This window comes from Passer domesticus, chromosome 15 (genome assembly GCF_036417665.1).
Source record: "Passer domesticus isolate bPasDom1 chromosome 15, bPasDom1.hap1, whole genome shotgun sequence".
NCBI lineage: Eukaryota > Metazoa > Chordata > Aves > Passeriformes > Passeridae > Passer > Passer domesticus.
In genome coordinates this window covers 14,318,371-14,337,058 of record NC_087488.1, presented here as the reverse complement: position 1 = coordinate 14,337,058, position 18,688 = coordinate 14,318,371, and the positions used below count along the sequence as shown (strand labels likewise).

The window sequence follows — 18,688 nt, the reverse complement described above, 5'->3', positions numbered from 1 at the left end:
ATCTGATGTGACGTGACAGTAAATGGGGAAATCATGCTGAAAGGGATGTTTTCCCACACTGTCTCCTTTGTGGGGTATGTCTTAAGTTGATACATGGAGTGCTTTACTGATGACACCAAAATGGGTATTGAATTACATTCAGGGGAAAAATTAAATATGGTTTCAAATCTAGGTGTAAATGGGCTGAAATCTAAGCACAGACACACAGGAGCAGAGCACAGTAGGAGGATTTGCAGAACCATCCCTGGCATTACCCTCAGTGCTGTCTGCAGCTCGTCTTTGAGGGAGCTGATCTCCTGCTTCAGGTACTGGATTTCAGATTCTTTCACCCGCAGCAGGACCTGTGGGAACAAAAAACAGCATCTTTGCACCCGAGCAGACACAGTGTGACACCTGCTGTGCCCAGTGGCAGTCAAGCCAAGGGCTGGAGACTCAGCCTCATGCCAGCACCACAAAGCCTCTGGTCCACCCATCTACTGCTTCTCATATGAGAAGTTCTCCTGGTTCTTTTGGGAACTTGTCCAAGCTTGCAGTGCTGATGTGCTCCCTGCACACCCCAGTTTCTGTCCCCACTGCTCTGCATGGACTGGATCCCAGGGACAAGCAGGGGCTGCAGAAGGAAGAGCGAGTGTCTGGCTCAACGTGGTGAGGAGATCAGGACCCCAGAATCTCCTGGCCTCATACAGCTCATGGTAACAGCACTGACCAGCCACGAGAGCCGACTGAAGGACAGACGGCTGTGACACCTCCTGGCTGTGACACCTCCTAGGCTGTGACACACTCCTGGGGTACAGAGAACTTGTGCCCACCCACGTGCCTCTCTGCAGAGCTCACCTCCAGCTCGTAGGCGTCCTTGCCCTGTGTGAGAGGCGACCCAGCAGCCTCTCCCCCGCCCTCCCCGGTCAGCAGCGTCCGCAGTCGCGTGATCTCCGCAGCCAGGCGGTTATTCAGCTCCTGGGGAGAGGAGGAGAGCTGTTGTGGGAAGGGGGAGCAGGGCCAGGCTCAGCACGGAGCCCGTGGCCAGCGGGGCAGGGAGCCTCACCTGGTTGTGGGCGTTGAGCTCCTGGTTCTCCCGCTGGCACTGGCGGAGGGCCTGCCTCTCAGCCTCCAGCGCCTGCGCCAGGTGGGCGTTCTCCAAACACTTCTGGGAATACTGCTCCGAAAGCACCTCCAGCTCCCGCTGCACCGACTGCAGCTCCTCCCTGCACAACACACGTGGGGGTAGTGCCCTGTCCACACACACAGCCCATTCTTCCTTCAGCATCCCAGGATAACCCAACAGGCAGCTAAGCACCAAGGAGGAGGATCGCATATTCCCTTTGGGAAAAAAACTCAAGCCCCAATCAAGTCAATTTGCTTCTTCCTTGTCCTACCAGAGGCATGCCTGGGCACCAAAAGGGACAGGAGGTCGTTCTCTCAGAGGTTAAGTGGCAGAACTTTCTCAGGTGAGATCTACCAAAATCTACCAGTGCCGAGTTCTTCCTTGTGAGGGTGGGCAAGCCCTGGCACAGGCTGCCCAGAGAAGCTGTGGCTGCCCCTGGATCCCTGGAAGTGTCCAAGACCAGGCTGGACACCACTTGAAGCAGCCTGGTATAGTTGAAGGCGTCCCTGCCCATGGCAAGAGGCTGGAATGAGATGAGCTTTAAGGTCCCTTCCAACCCAAACCATGCCAGGATTCTAAGTTTGCTCTGGGCACTTGGGACCAGGTGTATTTGCACACCTCCCCAATTTTACAGACGTATCAAGGTTGATAAAGCTGAGAGGCAGCCCTGCTCAGCTCCCACAGGAGAACAGCCTTGCCGTGGAAAGCTCAGAGCTTCCTCCTCACCTTTTGAACACTGCTGCAGCTGTGTGAAAAGCAGCACTGGCTGCTCATCTGCTACTTCTGGGGAAGTAGCTATTTTGGGTAATGTAAGGATATTGACCTGGAGCCTGAACGATTATGGGCAACCAGGACGCTCTGATGGATGCAGCTGCATCGGGACCAAGGGAAGAGGCCCCTGAAATAACCCCAAACTCATCGCCAGAATCAAGTGGGAGAGAAGGGTCCCCCACACATGAACTCCGTGCCACATGGTGACAGAGGACAGCGAGGGTCTTACAGGTACTGCCTCCGGAGGGCCTCGATGTCGGCGTTGACGCTGCTGATCTGGGAGCGCTGGGACTTCTCCAGCTCCCGCTCCAGCTCCTCGCGGTGCGCGTTCTTCATGGCTTCGATGGCTGCGAGGGGCAGCACAGGGTTAGCACCAGCACCCTCCACCCACGGCTGGCTTTTTGGTTTTGTTCATTTCTTACAGGAATAAAACCTCCCTGCAAAATGTCCCACTGCTTCACGGCCCCTTCAGTCTGTGCCCCAGCGGCAAAGGGGCTTCTGCAAATCCTGGTTTTTAAGAGTCCAAATGATTGTCCCCTTCTCACATTGTTTCCTGGACTGTGGGACTCCTAATGTAGAGCCACTGAACTCCAGTGTTTTAACATTCCCTGGGGCACTGAAGAATTAATTCAGTGCGGAATTGGCAATGATTTAACCACAGGAATGACTAATGCCTTTCGGAGCTGGAATGCAAAACAGACCAGATTGTGTAACAGCCAAAGACAGAGGTACCAAGCCTGGAGAAGGACCAGGAGATGGGCACCAAACCTGGATGACCAGGAGATGGACCTCTATCTAAAACATCTTTCCCACGAGCCCGTTCCCACCTCCCTGTGCAGCCCACCCAGCCCTCACCCCATCCCTGCCCTGCTCCTCAGTGCAGCCAACACCACTCTGGTGTCCCCATCACCACTGTCCTTCCCCTCCATGGGGTCCCTCTGGCACCTGAGATGGTGGCAGCAGTTTCCTCTGCCAGCAGGCGATCCTTCTCCTCCCGCAGCTTCTCCAGCTCCCGCTGGTGCTGCCGCTGCAGGTCCTCGATCTTCTTCTGGTGCGTCTCCTCCATGGCTGCAAAGCCCCTCTCACATGTTGCCTGCAAAGGGAGGAGGGGAAAGGGTTGGCCCAGGAGCACAGGGCTGGTGCCACGGTGGTGGGGAGCCCACCAGGAGCCACATGCCAGCAGGCAGCTCAGCTCCCCAGGTCCAGCAGGGATCTTCTGCTTCCCCAGCCAAGGAGCAGGATGGACCTCACAAAGGTCCTACAGTCACTTGACCTTTGACAGCTCCAAGGAAAAGGATGCCCAGGAGCAGATCCAGTTGGGGAATGCAAATGTATGTCAAAAAAACAACCCAAAAAACCCTTCTGAGCCCCTTCTGCTCTTTTCAATGCCTGTTGTTTAAAACCTCTGGGTGGAAGGAAGATGACGTGACAGCAACAGGATCTCAATTCCCAACCAAGTATTGCTACAAATGCTGCAGGGAAAATTACTTGCTAATTGAATTACTAGGAAAGAACTCGGGCCAGGACACAGGAGGAGCAATTTGGGGAGTTGGGATTCACCAGGGGTGAGGTCCTGAATTCCTGCCTGGTCCTTCTGTTCCCAGCTCAGCTGCCAGCCTAAGCATATCAGGATCCTGGATGGACACACGGACAGGACCAGCAAAGCCAGGCAGGCCCAAGCCACGAGGGAAGAAGGGGCACACACTGGGGACAAGGTGCTGAGCCCCATCAGGCAGCCTGGGACAAACCTGATGCCAAACACTGTACAGGGCTTTCCCCTCAATGACACAGGCTGGCTTTATTCCCTGATTTCAGCTGAGCTCCCCTTGACTAACGCCAGTGTTTTCCATGGAAAGTGAGAACTGTCACCTCTGGGACCCCATGGGAAATTTCAGGGGGACAAATTCACTCACCCAGTGGCAGAAGTGCTCATGACAGTCCAACACCACTGACCCTCACTAACATACACCCCTCAGCATCACCTTCTTGGCTAATGCTCTGGTACCTACACCTAATCCTTACTCCCAATTTTTAGCTTTGGTGGGTTTTTTCCCTCCCATTTAATTTTTAATCCCAAGGCATTCTTCACTTTCCCAGCCTTGTTTGTTTGTTTTTTTAGACTCAGTGCCAGAACCTGCCTGGACTTGGCTGTGGCACAGAGCAGCCCTGCAGGATTCTTCATTACACCCAGAATCATAGAATATGCTGAGTTGGAAAGGATCCACTGGGATCATCAAGTCCAACTCCTGAAACACCTCTAATTTTGGAAGAAAAAGGTGCATACTCTGCCATAGGTCTGGCTGTAGATTCACTATTTAATGTATTGTAAATGCATTGCCACAAATCCACATGTACAAATCAGTATCTCATAGAATCCCAGAACGGGTTGGGCTGGAAGGGACCTTAAAGTCCATCCAGTTCCACCCCCTGCCACAGGCAGGGACACCTTCTACCATCCCAGGTTGCTCCAAGCCTTGAACCTGGCCTTGGACACTTCCATGGATGGGGCAGCCATCCACAGCTTCTTGGAGCCACCTGTGCCAGGGCCTCACCACCCTCAGAGGGAAGAATTCCTTCCTAATATTAAATTTAAATCTACCCTTCCTTCATCTAAAGCCCATTGCCCCTTGTCCTGCCACTTTATGCCTTTGTCAGAAGTCCCTTCCAGCTCTCTTGGAGCCCCTCTAGGCACTGAAAAGGGCTCCAAGGTCTTCCTGGAGCCTTCTCCTGTCCAGGCTGAAGAGTTATGCTTGTGTTACTGATGTTACATTCTCCATCAGGTTCTTAAGAGAAGAATGGAGCACATTCAAGCCTCTAGTTTGGGCAGGTTTCCAATTGCTTGGTTGGCTTTCTGACCACCACTGCTTAATTCCAATGGGATTCAGCAAAACTACTGCTCTCCCCAGGCTAAAACCAGCTTTTGGCTGGAGCTGAGCCACACTTCACTCCCAGCTCAAATGTGTGCTGGATCTTGTGGCTGGAAGCAAGCTCTCCCACATTTCTGCTGATTCTTAAGAGCAACTGGTCTGTGAGAGCCTCACTGGCACAGCCTCTGCATCACTGCTGCCCTTTTGGCTTCCTGCACAACCTGGCAGCCTCCCCTTGTGCTGCCAGAGTCCTCTACAGCCCTAAACTCACTTCTGAACTGGGAATGCTCTCCTAGGAAAAGCAAACCACCAAACCCTTTTTTTTTTTTTAGATGCTGGATGATCTCAAACCAGTTTTACAGCCAGTCTGACTGGTGGGGCAATTTGAACAGTGGCATTTCATTGCCAATGGGTTTCTCTGCACCTCACCTGGGTGTTCTGTAACTGTGCACTCTTTGTTGTGTACAGAACTGCTGTGTCCAACACCAGCATGGTCCTCGCAGCCTCCTGCAGAGGAGCTCTGCTTTGCTACAGAATTTGGCATCTGTTTGCAGCTACTTTCCCTAGGAACATACATTTTGAGAGCATCAAGTTTCCATTTCATCCTGCATTTTTGAAGGCAGCAGAGACAGACTGGAGATTTGATCAGACTGGGAAAGACAGAGCTGAGGAATGCTTTTAAAGGGAAGTCACAAACAAAATGTGTGTGTTGGGTGCAAGGAGAAACACTGAGGTCTTCGTGCTGAAGGAGAGCGATGCTATCAAGCTACTTTGAAACTCTCCCTCTCCACACAAAGACCACCTCCAGAAATCCACCTTCCCAAGCCCTCAGCAATGCATTTAGAATACTCCAGCATGGAGAAAAAGGAAACACCATGCTTTAGAGAGGCCTGGCTAATACCCTGGGGCTTGTTTCAGTACGCTGGCTCTTTCAGAGATGTCCCTTGGCTCAGCAAGCAAACCCTGGGACTGCACGTGCCCTCCCACACGCTCAGCAGCACAAGGCAGAAAGTGTTAAACATATCAAGACCTTTAGGTTTTCAAAGTCCTTCTGGTATTTTTCCCTCAAAGTGGAAGCGTTCCCCTCCAGATGTTTGTTCTCCAGCTCATCCCTCATGACGTTCATCTGGGCCTCCAGCTCCTGGATGCGTTCCCTCAGGCCGTGCATGGAGTCCGGGTCACTGCCGGGGTCCTGCCCGGTGCCACCCGCCTCGCCGGCCACCCAGGTGTCCCCAGGGCCCGGGGCCACCGCGGGGGATGCCTCTGGGTGCTGCCTCTGGTACTCATCAAGGGTCTCTTGCAGGCGCTGCAGGTTCTGGCTGTAGTGCTCCTGCAGCGCCTGCAGCTCCTCGCCGTGGATGACCTGCAGCTCCTTGATCTTGGCCTGGAACTTCTCCTCCAGCGTTTGCATCTGCTCCAGGTGGTACTGCTCCATGCTCTGCTTGTCGCGGACAACGGCGTCCAGCTGGTTGAGCCCCTCCACCCTCTCGGCCTTCAGGGCATCCTCTGTCCTGTTGAGCTGCTCGATGACGTTTCGGATCTCCTCCTCGTACCGCCCCTGCAGCTCGCTCAAGCTCTTGCTGTGCTCGTGCCCCTCCTCCTCCAAGAGCCGCCGCTGGCTGTCCAGCTGGGACACCTTTGCCTTGAGGTCAGCGTTCTCCCTCTCCAGCACGGCGATCACCTCGCTGTACTCGGCCTGCTGCTTCCTGAGCAGCTCCTCGTACTCGTCCCGCAGCAGAGACGCCGTCTTCACGCGCTCCTGGCACAGGGCATCCATGCTCTGCAGGGACTCCTTGTAGGACTTCATCTCCCTCTCGTGCTCCAGCCGGACCTTGCAGGCGGCATAGCAAACCTGAGCCTGAACAATGGCATCGTGGACCAACAAAGACGAATACCGCTCCAGGTCTCCCATGCACGAGTGGTAGGAAAGACTCTGGGACATCTTCAGGAGCTTCTGACAGTCTCTCACAGCCTCCTCGGGAGGCAGAGAGAGTAAGGCAACAGAGATCTCCTTCAGAACATTGGATTTGTCCTTTAGCTGCTGGGCAAGATCTTCCTGAATGGAAACAAGAGCTTCACTACTACGGTCTGGGGCGCTGCCAGTCTCCTCCACCTTGGCTAATTCCTGGCACGGCACCATCTGGACATGGCTCCCATCCCAAGACATCTGGGTTCTTTCTGAAGCATCTTTTTGTATTTCAAGTGCTTCAGAAATCTGGTGCATAACTCTGTCAAACTCAGGAGTCCTGTACGCTTTGATGATCTCCTCCAACATGCATTTGTGCTGCTGGAGAGCTGTTTTGGTATTATGGAGCTCTTCTTCAATTGCTTTTAATCTCTGATGAAAAGATTCTCTCATTTTCTCTGCAACAAACCCAAGTTCTGCCTTGATCAATGTAGCATCTGCTACAGCACTGAGAAAACATGGGGAAATGCCCAAACTTGTTTCTGTTTTACCCTCAGCTTCTCCTTCTCTAGTGCTCAAGTGTGTTCTCAGCTCCTCCACCTGGCTCCAAAACTCCCCTTCCAGCAGCAGCTTTTTAGACAGGACGCTGGCCAAATCCTTGGCTGTATGAGAAACACTTGCTGGCTCCAACAAAACCACCTCGGCCGTTCCCTGGATCTCTCTCAGAAGCTGGGCTATCTCAGAGCTCGCATTTTTCAAAGACTCTGCTATTTGGTTGATGAGAGAGGCCTCAAATGCCACCCTCTCAGAAAGCCACCTCAGCTGGCCAGTGTCAAACACATCTGCTTGCTGCTCCTTGCAGACGTGCTCCTCTTCTCCCAAATCCCCTCCTTCTGGAGCGGGGCTCTCCGTGGTGAGGCTTTCACTCTGCTGATGCTCCGATGGGACTGGCGCTCCATTCAAGGCTTGGATTGCGTTTGATAAAGTTGTTTCCATGCTAGACAGAGTAACAAGGAACAAATCACCCTCTTTATCCTTGTCTGATTTGGGCAAGGATCTTAGCTGCTCCCTGCACTTCTCTAAGCAAGTCAGCGCTTGATCGTTTTTCATCTGGAAACCTCCCAGCTCGCTGACGTGACTTTCTATGAGCTTGAACTTTTCCTGCCTCTCGCTCTCCAGCTGTGAGATCAAAGCATTGACTTGGGACAAGCTGGTCTGAAGCTGTTCCCGCAGCTGGGACTCCGTGCTGGCCCACTGATGGTGGAGGGCGATGAGCGTCTCCTGGTTATGGCCGTGCTGGCTTTCAAGCTTCATCGTCACGTCTTTGAGCTTCTCCTCTGTAATATACAGTTTGGTTTCCAGGGAATGGATGATGGAGAGATAAGTCTCAGAATCGCTTGTCCCTGATGAGGGGTAACCCAGAGCTGGCTCTGAGGACATGCTTTCTTCAGACAGAGATCTGTCCTGGCTTGTGTCTGAAGAGGTACTGCTCGTCCAGTTTTTCTCTGATCCATCTGGATGGATGTATTTTTGACACTGGATGCTTGAAAAACGGATCCTTTGCCTCTTGGCCCCCATGATTCCTACGTCAGGCTTTGCTAAAGCTTTCTGAACCAACTCTTGGTCCTGGAGCTCTACAACTTTAGATGGGGAGCCAAATTCCTCCACCTGCCTCTGACTGGTCTCAAGAACCTCATCCTCCTCCTCCTTCAGTGCATAAGTCAGAGCTGGGAGGACATCCTGAGTTTGCAGAGCCTGCCCCAATTGGGATGGATGACTTTCATCCACCTCAAGACTGGGGCCAAGGTCTTCTGCCTCCTCAGGACATGGACCTGTGCTCACACTAGCTAATTTCTTTAAAGCCTCCTCCTTGGCCTTTAGTTTTACTTTAGTCTCCTCTAAACTGCTATCTAAAGCAACCACTTTAACCAAAGCCTCACTGAGATCTTGATCTTTCTTCTCCACAATTCTCAAGTGCATTTCCTTAACGTGTCTCAGCTCTTCTTCTTTCTCTTTCAGCACCTCCTGCACCCCCCGGAACTGATCCGACACCTTCTCGAACGACTGCTCCAGATTGTGGTAGTTGGTCTCTTCCATTTTCAACTTTGCTTGTAGCTTTGCAACTTCATTATCTGACTCGGCCACCTGATTCATGAGCTCGTGGAACCGGCACTTGATCTGATCCCTCTCTCTTTCAAGCTCCTTGATGTGCTCAGCAAGTTTTTGGATGCTTGCCTCCTTCATGGCCAGCTGCTCCTCCAGCTGGTGGACGAGCTCGCTGCCTTCGAACTTGGCGCTCAACTTCTCCTTCTGCAGAATCTCCATTTGCTGCTCGCTGTTCTGCAGCTGATTCTCGTACTCGTTGGCCTTGTCCTCCACCTCCTTCAGGCTCCGGATCAAAACCTGCTTCTCCCTCTCGCAGCTCTCCAGCAAAGCCTCGTAGTTCTTCTGCAGCTTCTCCTCCATGAGGACCCGTGCCTGCTCGCTGGCATTCAGCTGCCCGCTGAGGTCCGTGATCCTGTCCTGGAGCCGCTGCACTTCCTTCTGGTGGTCCCGCTGCAGAGCCTGCTGCATCTCCAGGTCCCGCAGCTCCTGGGTCTTCTCCAGCAGCAGAGCCTCCGCGCTCTTCAGCTTCTGCTCGCTGGCCTTCAGCTGGGAGCTGAGCGCGGCCTCGCCGTGCTGCCACTCCTCCAGCTGCTCTTTGGCTTTCTCCTTCTCGCTCCTCAGGTCGCTCTTGAGCTTGGCCAGGGTCTGCTCCTTGATGGCGAGCTCGGCCGCCGCGTTACTGAGCCTCGCCTGCAGGCTCTGAATCTCGGCCTCGTGGTGCCGGATCACGTCCTTGGCCTCGGCGTAGCTGCGCTTCAGCGACTGAATCTGCTGATTGATCACCTCTTGACGCTGGCATTGGGCTTCCAGCTCGCTTTGGAGGTCTTGGTTGACTTTGTGGAGCCTCTGCCAGGCACCTGATGGCGAGGCGGCCACCTCGGTCTTAAAAAAATTGATTAAATACTAGATTAGTAACACTCTTGGCTCTCCCTTCTGAGTGTCACACCTCTGGCCAGGCAGGCCGTGGAAAAACTCCTCACAGCGACTTGGCTGCTACCCACTGCTCCAATTGGGATGATTTGTTCTTGGCACAATTTGGTTTGTTTAACCAACTTTTTTTTTTTTTTTAATGAGCGACAACTGCTTTCCAGTAACAGAAAACACTGACCACAACATCAAAACAGCTGTACAGTAACAGGCTAAATGGAGAAAAAAAAATGAACCCAAACTCAAACAGAATCAAAAAAAACAATGAAAAAGAAACACCAGCAGTAAAACGGAGACAGACAGACAAAAGAAAAATGCCAAGGATGATGAGGAGGAGGAGATGGAACAAGGTGGAGGAGAAAGGAACTGCTTTTTTTTAGCAAGTTTGTTTGTTTGTGAAACAAAAAGTGCACAGTTCAGGTAATACAGTCCACCGACCAAAAGCAACAACAGAAAGTGAGATGATAGCAAATGACATCACATCCCACCCAAACACGGGGCGACGGGCCAGCCATTGTGGTGGAGATGTCATTTCTGTGTTTGCCAAACAGGACTGAGTGGCTGCTCATCGTTTTAGAGAGGTGCTGTTATGCTAAAGCTTAGGGCTAGGGAGGATCTAATTTCTCTACCTGCAAAATAAAATAAACCAACAAAGGACAAAATAAAAAGCCCGACAAATGGAGGGAAGGAAAAGGTGTGATGAGAACGTAAAAATGAAAGAAACCAACCTTTGTGAGATTCAAACCAAAGCAATGGAGCATGCAAAGAGAAAACTCACAGAAAGCGTCATGCAAAAGGCGACAGAAATTATGTATCTTAAAAAAAAATACACAGACAGGAAGAGGTGAGAGAAGCACAGCGTTAAGCTAGGAATTTGGCCTGCCTTGCTGTACTCTGGTTGCTGATTAAGGAAAGCCCACAGATGTGACACTCAGTTATGTTAAGTTAAATTTCATGCTTTACACCAAAAACATGCAAGAATATCCGTCTGGGACAGGTTAGTACGTGCCCCCCTCCCACCCACAGTGGCTGGAGAGGGGGATGTCCCCAGCCCATTTGCCAGGAGCAGGAGCTCCTGGTGTTTGTCCCAGTAGGGATCAAGGTTAGGGTGCCCCATCCCAAGGAAGCTCAGAGCAAGAGAGGGGTTACACGAGGCCAGAGAGGCTTCAGTGCACAGCACATGCATTGGAGGGTGGCTCAGCACTGCTTCGTGGAACAGGCAGTGCATGGGGGTCCCTGAGGGGCTGGTCAGGCTGCCAAGGAGGGGCTGGTGCCTCCCAGGCAGCTCAGGAGGGATGGGCTTGGCAGCAGTCAGGTTTCTCTATCAGCCCTCCTAACAGACAATGCAGGAACCTCCCCAAAAATCAGGCATGACTGGGGGCAGGCAGGAAAATCACAGGGGTTGTCCAAAAAAATGCTGTGATGTTTGTCTGCAGTCTGGGGCTGCAGAACTCCCCCAGAGTGTCCACTCTCTCCACCCCAGCAGGGTTTGGTGGGGTTACCCCCTTCTACAACAGGACTTTAATCCCTCTGGTTCCCAGGAAACACAAGGGAAATCCCCAGAACAATTAGATTGGAACAGGCAAAAAGCTCCAACCTTTCAAAAAACCCTCTCCAACTTCCAGGTCCAAGTCTGGGTCACTTCTCTCTGCAGCTCAGCCTCTCTGCAGGCTTCCCCTCTTGCCACCCCTCCTCGTATCGAGGCACTGTGGCCAACTTCAATCTGATGGTGGATTCAGCATCCAGCTTTTATCCCCATTCCCTGATTTTTCCAGGCTCCAGGCAAAGGGAGGTCAGACGCCTCTGCCCCAGGGAAGTGGGACTTAGTTACTCTTCCAGCTCTGCCAAGTGAAAATGGAACTCCTCCAAGCAGGCACTGTCAGCTCGGAGACTCCAGAAATGAATTAATTACTCCTCCTGGGAGATCATGGGCAAGGAAGGCAAGCTGTCCCCCTCCCTGGGCTGGCTCCACTGCCTGTGCAACTTCTTCAGGGAAAATTTTCCTGTGAGAAATAAGGATGCAAGGTTTGGCATGGACACTGGGTTTTGCTGCCACGGCAGCGCAGCGTGCGGCAACGCGCGGCCACTTTGATCCACAGCCAGTTTGGTCAAGTAGATTTGAGCAGGTCAAAATGCTGACCCTGCAGAGAACAAGACTACGGACCCCTGAGAGCAGCCAGAAGCTGCTGCCACAACTTCCCCTGGGCATGGAAGTTCTCAGAGGAAGGGCTGCAAAAAACCTGCTTTGTCTGGACGAGGGGAGGAAAGATTTTCCCAAAGACCATCCTGTTTCTTTTGCCAGATCCTCCAAAATTAATTTCAAGGCTTTGCTGAGGAATCTTGTGACAGCAGAAACCACCAAACTGACCCAAGACAAGAGGTCATCCCAGTGCAAATCCCACTCTGGCTGCAGGGAATGTGACCAAGAGATACATCTGAGTGTCCTGTGTTTGCCCATGTAACAGGCAGACAAAATCCCCAGCCAGGAATAACTGGTGGGCTATAGGATGCTTGGAAAGCCTTGTGTGCACCCCACTGCCTGAGGGGAGTACCTGGGGCACAGAAAGGGGGAAACAGCTGTTGCAAAGGCAAACACAGTATGGGATGGATCAGAGGTGGACTTTGCTGAAGTCCCATCTGTCTGGGTCTGTTTTGTTTTCCCTTGGGAATGCTAACAGGTAATGCTGCCTTCTATTCCATCTCAGATCAGAGGTTTCCATAAGCAGATGACTCTGGCAATGCTACAGAATCAGCCACGTTTGCAAGAAGGTCAAATCTCTCAGAGCTCAGTGGTGGTCACCCAGGATGTCCCCACGAACACCACAGACAGAAGCCCACCAGGGATCCCTCGGGCACAGGGAAGATGGATCTCCACCTCCTCCCTGCTCTCCTACCTGCAACACGTAGCCCTCCCGGGCGCTCTGCTCCCGGCCCAGAGCCACTTTCAGCTGATCCTGCAAGTGCCGGTTCTGCTCCAGGAGCTCCAGGGCCTCCTTCTGTTTCTGCTCCAGCTGGAGGGATATGAACAGAGACAGCGTCCAGGGAGTGGGCAGGGGATCAGCCATAAGGAACAGTGGCTCGGAGGGGACACAGAGCAGAATTAACGGAGCTTTTGATGGCACCACTGCTCTGCTCTGCTCTGGGACCTGGATTTCATTTTGCCAGGAAAATCCCTCCCCTCTGAAAGAACTTATTTATGCAATAGTGTAATTTGTAAAGCTCACTGCAGCAAAGGATGAACGGTACCAGCTCATGCCAGGCACGACCCTGGTAAATCCCAGCCTAGTTCAGCTCAGTGATATTCCTAGTTACTCCGTAAGAAAAGGTTACCCCTTTCATTCCCACTAATACACCTTAATCCCAACTAACAACAATCTTTGTTATCCCAGGCACGGAACTCTTCCAAGTGAGCTGAGTCTCCTCCATTCTTTTCCAAAAATCTTAAGACTATTTGATGTAGGCTCCACAAAAAGGGAGCCTTTGTGGTGTGTGCTCAGCTCATGGCAGTTTATAAATGCAGACACAAGTCTCTATAGCTGCAGAGGCACAGAAGATTAGGAATTTGTAGTCTGGTTGACACACTTTGATTGTACTCATTTTGTCAGAGACAGGCTGGCTACATCCACCACAAATCAGGCTGTGCTGCTGGGAGGGATAAGGAAGTACCAGGCCATAAGAACAGCCCTTTCTGCAACTGTGAGAAACTTGAAAGCTGCTGGCAGGGCTGAACAGGAGTGGATGCAGATCAGTGCCCTGCCAGCTCCCCATGGAACCTACAGCATCCCTACTAGCTGCTATTATGAAGGAGGAATATTTACAGCTGTTTTTAAGCCTATATCACACTCCCTACAGTCACCCCAGCGGCCTGAAGGCCATTGTGGCAGGCAGCCTGCACCCTACACACCCCTTTACCTCCTTCTCCAGCAGCGTGGTCAGGTGCTGCTTCGTCAGCCCCTCTTCCTGGCCCTCAGCGTGGGCGAGGTGCAGGGGCGTGATGGGGATCTGCTTCTCCTCCCGCAGCGGCGTGGTCTCCACCTGGTGCCAGCGCTGCTCGATCTCCACGTGGACGTTCTGCGGTTTGATGTCTGCTGGGACAGGCAGGACCCTGTCCACCTCCATCCTCAGCGCCTCCTCCGCCCCTGCCCCGTCCACGGCATCGATCATCTCGAAGCGCTTGCGCCGCTCCTCCCGCCGCCGGGCCCGCTCCCGCTCCAGCTCCCCGGGGTCGGCGTCGGCAGCTCCGCTGTCCCTGGGGAAGGAGTCTGCAGCGTTGGCACGCTCCTGCACCAGGGCCTGCTGGATGGGGCGGAATTCAGCCCAGTCAAACGTCTTGGAGCGTCCTTCTCGCCGGCGTTCCCGGGCACGGCTGCGCTTCTGCTCCGTGTCCAGCTCGGCTTGCTCCGCATCCGGCTTCTCGCTTGGCTTCGGACCGGTCTCGAAGGAAGAGCCTGTTTTGCTTTTCTCTTCCGGCAGCGAGCTGTGAGGACAGAGAGAGGGTGAAGGAAAGTGTCAGTGGGTGCTGCAGGCAGCCAGGCGCTCCCATGCATACTTCCAAGAGCCGGGTGGAAAAGGGCTGCTGGAAGCCCAAGCCAATGCCACGTGGGTGCCCCCTGCCCCTCCATCTCCCCTTGCTCCTCGGGTGCAGGAGCTGTTGCTGCCCTTCCCCAGGATGTGCTGGTGTGCAAAGCCTTGGTGCAAGCAGCCCCAGCTGCTCCTGGGACACCCTGGCACCCGGAGAGCAGCTGCTCCCAACCTTGTTCCTCCTCGGCAGCCACACTGTGGGGCCAGTGACCATGAGCAAGCAGCAACCCATGGCTGAGGCAGCGACCCCAAACTGTGCTGTCAGAGGTTCCAACAGCCCCTCCAGCCCCCAGGCTGTGGGGCTCCATGCACACCCCGGCTGGCATGGCCATAGTCACGTGCTTGTGGGAAAGATGCCACCAATCCCACCAAAACCAGGCTGGCTTCGGAGCTGTGGGATGGAGAAGCACAGAGCAGCTCTAAGAGTCTTGGGAAACAAGGCTGAGGTTCCCCATCAGCTTGGAGAAGTATTAATGGGTCCATAACTTCTCTGTGCCACTATCTGCACTGAAGGCACAGATCTCCCCAGGGCACCCAGCCCCACAGGCAGCACGGGCAGCCCCCTGGCACTGGGCAGCCCCCCTGGCACTGGGCAGCCCCCCTGGCACTGGGCAGCCCCCCCTGGCACTGGGCAGCCCCCTGACATGGGCAGGGGTGAGTGCAGCAAGGAGAGCGTGTTACTCAACACATCACAGAAATCACTGAAAATGCCAATTTCTCAAGCAAGGGATGACTTTTAGTGCTGAGTTAGAGGGTGGTGGGTTGAGGGGGGAGACAGACTCATCAAGCAGGGAAAGTTAATAGGGGAAGGCAATACCATTTCTAACCTACAGACAATCCATAATGCAGTATCAGCTTATTAAATACGGACATGCCAGCCCTGCAACATGCAGATCAAAATTAAACCAGAAAACAGCAGTATGCTACGTCTGTTGAGGAAACCTGTCCCAAGGGAGTAATGGGCACTTGCTGAACTCTCTTTGCTACCCAAAGCTGCCTCCCAAGGCACAGTTTGGCTGCTCAGGATGACTCTTGGCTCTCCCTGCTTCCAGTACAACCACAGCATCCCCAGCCTCCAGCAGGGACTCAACAAGCTTTGTGCAAGAGCTGGAAAGCAGCTCACTGTGCCCTTCACTACAGGCTCTGACCCATGGGACCACATGCATGGGGACTGCCATGATCAGGAACAGGAACAGCAGCAGCAGCAGTAGCAGCATCACGACTTCTCCCACCTCAGAAACACGCCCCAGCCCCCAGCCATGAACCTCATGTTTGTGCATATGCCCAAAACAAAGCATGGAGCAGAAGACATGGCTCTGTGTGGGCTAGTATCTTCCGATGCACTGTCATCCAGCAGCAAACCACAGGCTCAGTAGAGCTGGGTTTTGAGAGACTCTGGCAGTTACAGGCTAAAACCAGCTCAGAGATAATTCCTTCTTCAGTGCTGTCACTTGCAGCTAATAAAATAAACCCAGAAGGCACAACGATGAAATGTCACTGTTTCTCACCCATGATACTGCATGACTCCAAAGCCAGGCTCTCAATCTGGAGTCAGTTAGTGATTACAGCTGCATTTTAAAGTAAAGCAGGGATGAGGCTGAGTCTTAAAATGGAGAAGAGCATCAGGAAAGAAATGGGGGTCCTGGGGCCCGCCACATGGTGTTGGGACACAGATATTTTGCTGCTCTAAATCCCACGTGGAAGAACCTTGGCATTTCTAGAGGTGACATCTCTCATGAGCTCATTTCTCCTCTGCTGCTTTCCAAAGGGCATGGGATGTGGGTCAGGGAGCAGAGGGATGGCCGCTGGGAACGAAGTGAAGACACTCAGAAGGCTGACCCAAAGTTTCTCATTTCATCTCCTGCAAGTGCCCCATGGCTATTAATTCTGCTCAACCACGTCACATCTTCTCCACCACAGAGCAATTAATTCATATCACACAGGAAGGGATGATCTTTGCCTCCCAATGGTATTTACAGGTTCAAATAAAAAGGTTTTTTTAACAGGGGTGGGTGTGGGAGTGGTGCAAGCTGCAAGCTGAGCACGCTGTGGCAAGAAGAGCACAAAGGTTGCAGGGAACTGGGGTGTACTGGGGAACTCAGCCTCACAAGGGCTGTGAGCTCAACGTGGATCCAGTTCTGAAGCAGCCACTTTTGTTCATGGGGATATTTTCTATTTGCCCCATCATCATCAGCAGACTGTAATTAGTGCCTCTGCAGATTGCAGGGCACTGCAAACCATCATTAGGGCTCAAGAAACCAAGACAGGGAGTGTTTGGCTGGGTGGAGCCATGGCAGCAGGTTAATGAGACACAGCTAAGGGCTGCAGCAGTGTGTGGGACCCTCCTCAGGGGTGGGTGAGCACTGCTGCCCTCCTGGCACACTGAGCACAACACTGTGCCAACACCTGGCACCCCTCCATGCTGAGCCTTGGGCAGTTTGTCCTTCCAGCAGCCCCCTTCACCCACTGCTTCCCTGGTGCAGAATGCAATGGCATCCCAAAGCCAGGTGGGATGGGCTGGGATGCCCCACGCTGCTGCCAAGGGCTGCCAGGCAGGCACCAGTGAACACAGCCCTGCTGCACACACAGAGCAGGACTCCAGCAACACGACTGACCCACAGCACCAGCTCGGTGGGCAACCACAGAAGCACACACACATCATTCCCTTTTCCCAGCTCAGGATTGGTTCACAGTCTCTCTGTGCAGTGTAACAAGTTACTGCCCAACAGGGACCTGCGCCTGGACCCTCTCAGAGGGAAAGCCAAGTGAAACCACTCTGTGTGGGCTTGGAGCAGGTGCAGACAGTGAGCACAGGGCTATCGTGCTGCAGTAACCTGTGAACAACCATTAATACATCTGGCTCTTTAAAGGCAGAGAGGTCCCCTCAAATTTCCTTGGTCTTCATCTTCGTATCTAGTCACATCGGAAGATACCAGTGTGGGGAAATCAAAGGTCAAGACCAGGTTGCTTCTTCCCTTCTCTCTGGTTTTTATTTAAAGGAAAAAAAAAAAAAGGAAGGGGGGGGAAGAAAAGAAAGAAAAATAAATGGAAACTGCAGGACTTCCCATCCGAGGTGCAGAAAAGGAGGAGCATGCAGTGAATCACAAGATATACAAACCACAGAACGTTAATACAGGAGAGAACACAGTTTTCCAACCTGGGCTTCAGCACGGATAGTTTCAAAGAGAAGTTTTTCCTGGGATTGCATGGAAATCAAACATACACAGGAGTGAGGAGAAAGGCGGCTTCCCTGAGTCCCCTGTGAAATCCACCAGAGCTCGGGCACGGCTGGGAAAACAATGGCTGAGGGCTAAGCAGGATGGGGAAGGAGAAGCTGGAGCATCTCCAGGTCAACAGCACTGGGTGAGAAGAGCCATTCCATCAACACAGGAACAAACCTGGCAAAACCCTGCTGGCTGCAGCTACAGTAAGGACAGGAGACTGAGTTAGCGGTGTAGCCGTGTCCACACAGCCTGTAAGAAGTGGCCTGTATGAGTGTGGCCAGCACAGACAGCTGTGAGGAGGCCAAACAGCCTGTACACACAGCCAGAAGCGCCCACAGAAGGAACTCTGTGACGCAGGAGGTCCCCTTCCTTTGGCACTGATGCAGGAGGAGACACCAGCATTACTACAGCTTAAGGGGGATGAGCTGCAGTAGCTTTTTGGAAGATCAGAAGAGGAGGGAAGATGATTTCCTGGCTGGAGTTTAAAATAGATCAGAGCCAAACAGTTTCTAAACTGAACCCTGGGCTCCTGCTGCTGTGACCCATAGAGGGGCTGGGCAGCTCCTGCTGAACAGTAGCCAGAGGAAAGGGTGAACCCAGCACAACTGAATCCAAGTGGTTTCACAATACCTGGTAGGAATCCAGAGGAGCCTTGATATAGGAACAGTATTTCACAGTCCTATGCACAAATTAAAACCACATTTTCAACCCTCTTTGAAATCTGCACGTGTAAGAATAACTCGGCATATCAGCGTCCCCAAAACGCGTATCCAAATTAAGCTCAGAGAGATGTGAGAAAAAGCTGCAGCTTCCAGGAACAGATAGGCTCAGAAAGAGGAAAGAAAAGGGATGAGGGATGAGTTACTCCTGCTCAGCAAACCACACAGCTGCAGGGGCTGCCACAGCCCCCCCTTACCTTGTTACATCAGGAGCAGTGGTGGGGCGAACGTGTTTCATGATGGTCTGGATCCAGTTGCGGCGGATGCCCGACGTCATGGCAGAGAGGGTGAACTCCCCTTCCTTTGTCTACAGAGAGAGAAAGAACAGCTCAGAGCAGATGATTGCACACACCAGCAGCTTCCCAACTCCCCAAGACCACCCTGCACTCATCCCCAAGCCCCCAGTGCTAGGGCACTGCTTGCTAGCCACACAGAGCCAAACCCAGCCCCTGTGTCCTCCAGCACACTCCCAGTGGGAATTGGCA

At 53.0% G+C, this 18,688-nt stretch overlaps 1 protein-coding gene across 9 annotated transcripts in view; it reads right to left on the bottom strand.

Annotated features, from left to right (window-relative positions):
* The window catches only part of MPRIP (myosin phosphatase Rho interacting protein), a 73,022-nt gene that overhangs the window by 6,336 nt on the left and 47,998 nt on the right, over positions 1-18,688 (bottom strand). For 6 of the 9 annotated variants that reach the window (XM_064390281.1, XM_064390280.1, XM_064390279.1 and 3 more), the window contains 10 exons: positions 18,401-18,510; positions 17,418-17,456; positions 13,592-14,156; positions 12,574-12,690; positions 5,771-9,634; positions 2,819-2,966; positions 2,103-2,220; positions 1,043-1,202; positions 835-954; positions 255-341 (listed from right to left, as the gene is read on the bottom strand). In XM_064390281.1, the coding sequence (XP_064246351.1) occupies positions 255-341; positions 835-954; positions 1,043-1,202; positions 2,103-2,220; positions 2,819-2,966; positions 5,771-9,634; positions 12,574-12,690; positions 13,592-14,156; positions 17,418-17,456; positions 18,401-18,510 (5,328 nt within the window). The remainder of the gene's footprint in view (positions 1-254; positions 342-834; positions 955-1,042; positions 1,203-2,102; positions 2,221-2,818; positions 2,967-5,770; positions 9,635-12,573; positions 12,691-13,591; positions 14,157-17,417; positions 17,457-18,400; positions 18,511-18,688) is intronic. The other 3 variants (XM_064390283.1, XM_064390284.1, XM_064390275.1) reach the window with 2 other exon arrangements.